The sequence below is a fragment of the Nestor notabilis genome, unplaced genomic scaffold, assembly GCF_000696875.1.
Source record: "Nestor notabilis isolate BGI_N333 unplaced genomic scaffold, ASM69687v1 scaffold5492, whole genome shotgun sequence".
NCBI lineage: Eukaryota > Metazoa > Chordata > Aves > Psittaciformes > Psittacidae > Nestor > Nestor notabilis.
Window position 1 is genome coordinate 26,461 of NW_009917781.1, and position 4,790 is coordinate 31,250.

The 4,790-nt window shown below is 37.1% G+C and overlaps 1 protein-coding gene across 1 annotated transcript in view; it reads right to left on the reverse strand.

Annotated features, from left to right (window-relative positions):
* Positions 1 to 3,918: 3,918 nt before the first annotated feature.
* Positions 3,919 to 4,790, reverse strand: part of ABCG2 (ATP-binding cassette, sub-family G (WHITE), member 2 (Junior blood group)) — a gene marked incomplete at its 5' end in the record, with an annotated part of 14,551 nt that continues 13,679 nt past the window's right edge. Inside the window, 2 exons of the mRNA XM_010009397.1 lie at positions 3,919 to 4,069; positions 4,534 to 4,631. Coding sequence (XP_010007699.1) covers positions 3,919 to 4,069; positions 4,534 to 4,631 — 249 coding nt within the window. The remainder of the gene's footprint in view (positions 4,070 to 4,533; positions 4,632 to 4,790) is intronic.

A 4,790-nucleotide genomic window follows, 5' to 3' on the forward strand; every position in this document is an offset into this window, starting at 1 on the left:
TGGCATGTGTAGGTATTTGGGGGAAAAAATGCTTCTCCCTAGGTCCCTGATTTGCTGAGGAGGAAAAAGGGTTAGTAAAAACATAGAACCCCTCCTATTTAGCAGTGCTGTGCTATTAATTACAGCAAATGGAGCATTCTTTACAAGGAACAAATAATTACTTTCAGTTACTGGGACTGAAAATATAAACCCCTTTCTTTCTGTACTGACAACAATAGAATTTAAAAGCAGTAGCTTGTAAGATTATTGTAAAGCTTCCTTCAAACCTCTAAATTCAAACAAATTATAGAACCTCTTTAGAAAGTAACAACCTTCAGCTTGTGATTTATTTTTAATTATTTTAAAGTAGTTCAGACAGGGGATTTAAAAGCAAAATCTTCAACCAGATGATTGAATAATTTCACATAAAACCTGAATATAAATAAGTCTTTCAAAGTTTCCTAGAGTCCAGATTAAATTGCTTACTATTAAATGTAAGCAAAAAGAAACAGGGATTTTCAAACATAAAAACACATTCTCAACCGTGTTAGTGATATAATCAGAATGATTAAATTTTGTACATCACAGTTGTTTAAGACTAAGTTCAAATGACAAAAATCTGAGGAAGAAAATGGTATCAGGCAGTTCCGACATTTTTAAACCCAAGCAATGTATGAGTCTTAACACTATAAACCATTTGATCCGTGGTACCCTATTGCTAAGATCCTGCCGAAAGGAGCAAATGTCAGGGATTATTTGGCTCCTAAGGCAATTGCAGTGGAAAACGGGGATCATATCAAGACCAATTTGGAGCAGATTAATGAAGAAAAGGCTTAACGAGCTGTGTTCTCCTAAAAGAATGCTTGTAAAATCCATTCCTAATGAGGGAGGGGAGATAGAAGAGATTGTGAGAAACAAGTCAGGACCATTAACCCTGGGGTATTAGGAGAGTCTAATTCTTGTCACAAGGTCAAGCTTTTACAAAGCAATTATTAAGGATCTCCATAGTATCAACATACAGACACACACACAAACTCAAAGCCTTTTAACCTCGGGCATTCTGAACTCATTTCCCTTCTACTAACCACTTTCTGTTCCCCCCTTTTTCTGCTTTCCTTGTTCATAAAGGCACATGTTTTAGTATGTATACAGATGATGTATCTACTGGCTTGTGCAAGTCTAATTGTACAAGTATCCAAACAAAGGAGAGAACCAAGGTTTTATTTATTATTTCATGATCAGAATTTTACCACCAAGAACGATGGTGCATTCTCAGAGGTACATGTTTCAGCATCAATCCATAAATTCTAATTCCATTCTCAAGAAAACAGTTGTGATGGAAGGCTGTACTGAAAGCTGTGATCTTGATTTGCATGTCTGTAGTAGACTTCTGCACAAAGGAAGGAGTCAGAGGAGAAATTCATAGTGGGGAAATCCCACGAGACAGAGAAAAATCAGGGTTGTTGCATGGCTTACATTTGCAACATGCAAAAAACCCAAAACAATACTGGGCATCAAAAATGACTAAGGTAAGACTTAAGAGGTTACAGAATGGTCTAAGACGAATGGTATGAAAAATCTTAAAAGAGCAGTAAGACAGGTACTACTGATAACAAGACAAAAAAGCCCTGGCACTGGCAGGAAAAAGCAAAGGGCAAGTCCTCAGGTCAGGATTGGACCTAAAGTTTATAAATAGTTCCAGCATGTTGGTTCATTGCATTGGAAAGATGGAAATTTAGAAAGATGACAGTTCAGTTATTAACAAGTTTAGATAAGAATGGAGGTGATATGCTCCCTATATATTTAAGAAAGCAGTGTTAAAATACGCCCTTGACTCTGAACTATCAATACAATGAATAGCGTATCTATTGGGACATATCTGGTCCCAATAGCTGCAACTCACTCACGTGCTTTGGCCGTTAATTCTAACAAGCGTCCTACTAAACCTTGAGTATGGAGGCAGGACATTCTGAGAGCAAAGCACTATTCACCAGACGTTTCTCACCCCAGGAATCGGTAAGCAAGTATCAGGATCATTAGGTAAATCGTTCCCTGCAAACCGTTTCGTAATACAGGTGGAGTGTCTGAATTAAATCCAGAGTTAGTGACTCATTTTAATGTAAACAAGGACTCCTGAAAAGCCGTGTGGGAACCTCTTGTCTTGCGGGCAGCATTTTACACAGCAGTGTAACACCTCAGACCTTACCGTAAGAGGGAGCTACAGCTCATTTAAGTGACACCTACCTTGCACTACCGATTGGGCTCTAATGCAAGTCTAATACATTATTTCTTTACAAACACAACCAACACAGTGCAAGGTGAAAGGTTTAAGTCTGTTTTAGTCAGTGCCTGTCACTGTGACCAGAACCCCCAACTGTAGAAAGCTCACTGATCTATCTTAAGTACTGTAAGGCATTTTGGCAGGGCCATGGTACCCCTGGCCTGCTGTCAAGCACTCTGAATACGGAATAGTGAGATAGGTGAATAGGAAAGAAGATTGCCCTGCCTTGCCTCGCCATCCTAAATGTAAAAGAAAACACAGAACTGTCATTCAACTTCTGCATTTATCCTTTTCTGTCCTCCCTTCTGTGAGAAATCGTGTGTGCTAATAACACTCATGCACGTATGAAGCATGTCAGTATGAATCTGAATCACCTTTTCCATGTTTAAATTGCTTTTATGAAATATATTTCCATTGACTTTAAATGCTTATATAAAATCTGAGCAAAAGAGTAGGTTAGGATTTAGTGCTCACATGATATTTCCTGAGGATAAATTCTTCTCCTGGCAAGTAACTAAATAAACTTGACCCTGTTGATGGTTTGATTGCTAAAATAACATTATAAATATTGTCCCAAGAAAGAACTGTAGACAATACTGCTTAGTCTCAGGTTTGTTTTTTTTTTTTTTCTTTCCAGAAACATTTTGTATCTCTTTATTTAAAAAATCATATATATTATTTACAAAATATAACAATATAAATGCTGCAGGTGAAAATAGAGATTTGCTGTATCCTGAAAACAAAGCAGAGAGAAAGCTGGTTAGGGTCATGTCTCACAGAACAGGGTAACACTATGACTATTCTCCCAAATCTCAAACAGAAAAGATACTTCGAAGAAAAAGCAAATAAGCAACAAGTTCAAAATATATCTGTCTCACCCAGTGAGGCTATCCTAAATGCTGCATTGTTTAAGCCTAAACCAAATCTTTCCCATGGAATTATAGGATGTGAGATAGGACAATTCCATGTATGTAAATTATCTACATGTCAATATATGGAAAGTTATTCCGTATGTATTCATATATAGATACTGATCTATGGAAACTAGTTTACAGAGGTTTTATTACAGTAAGCTTAATACCTGACAGCTCAAGTCTGCATGGAATGTCCCCTGGGGGTCATAAACAGCAAAGGTAGGTATTTACCTCTACTGCATATTCAGAGGTACATTTATCACCCAGAGAGCCCATGTGAATCCTTCCTTGCAGCAAAAATGTCTAAGAGCCTAAGAAGAAAGGGAGCAATTCTGAAAGGAATCTGGAGAAGTAAATGAAATAAAAGCATAGTAAAAGTTGGCTTTCCAGTGCATGTAGGTGCTAATTAAAAGATAAAACCATTATTTTTGGTTTTCAGGTTAAGCCATTAAATACTAATTTCATTGTTTAACAAATTCATAGCCAGATCATGCAGAAAGTCTGAACAGTCTCTTGAAGAAGTGATTAGTTGTATCCTTTTCCAGCAAAGACAACTGAGGAATGCTACACATCAGCAAAGTACTTTAATACTAAGTATTTAGTATACAAGGATGGCATTCACATTGTTGAGTTTTGTAATCATAAACAAAAGTAAAAGGAAGGTCTCTTAAAAAAGAATCAAGTCAGATTACAGTCAGTTTATCAAACTACTGAACAATGGGAACTGTGGTTTTCATTCTGGTTTTAAGAGAACTTCTTCATGAAGTGCAGTTTCAGGTACGCGATGGTAAGGAATATTATGGTCATGCAGACGAGAGCCAGGTGGTTCTGCCACAGCCCCCAGCTACTCGCATCAATGCCTTGATTTTTCAGATATTCCTCTCCAGAACACCACCTATGGGTAAATACACACACATTTGAAAACTTAGTCAGTTTGAAGTACCTAGGAAGACCCTTAGAAGTTGCCATGTGGCTTTACGCCTATCGTGGGCCAGGCAAACACCAGCTACATGTTGCTATTTAGTTTTCTATTTGTAAATTTGTTTTTCTTCTAACTACAATGGGTTTCCTGTAGGAAGCTGAAATGGATTTTGTGAGGCTGTGTAATTGTAGTGTGTGTGTGTTTCAGAAAATCCAGTTTAAAGTGAGAAGCACCATGCCACGTATTTCTAGTGTTATCAATACTAAATATGACTATAAGCAGAATGTTCTCTGCGGACAAAATGCAAAAACCCAGTGAAAACATCATTTTCCATATTATGTATTCTGCTGGTCATTAGTGAGTATCTCACGGACTAATGTTCTAGGACTCTGTAAGTTACTGGTGGTGGGATCCATTTATTGTACCAGAATACTTACAACTGGCTTATCTGTGGATAGTTATTGTTGCTGATTAAATTTGTATTGTTGCTGCTGCTGCAAAAGTTCAGACCAGTCAATTCATTGATTTGCAAAGCCTTTTAAAATAAAAGAAACAATGACAACAGAAATTAGTAGGTAAAGAAATGATACTTTTAAAACTTGAGATATAATTCAATTGCCAGGCTTTAACACCTCCCTCATAGAATCATAGAATGGTTTGGGTTGGAAAGGACCTTAAGATCATCTAGTTCCAA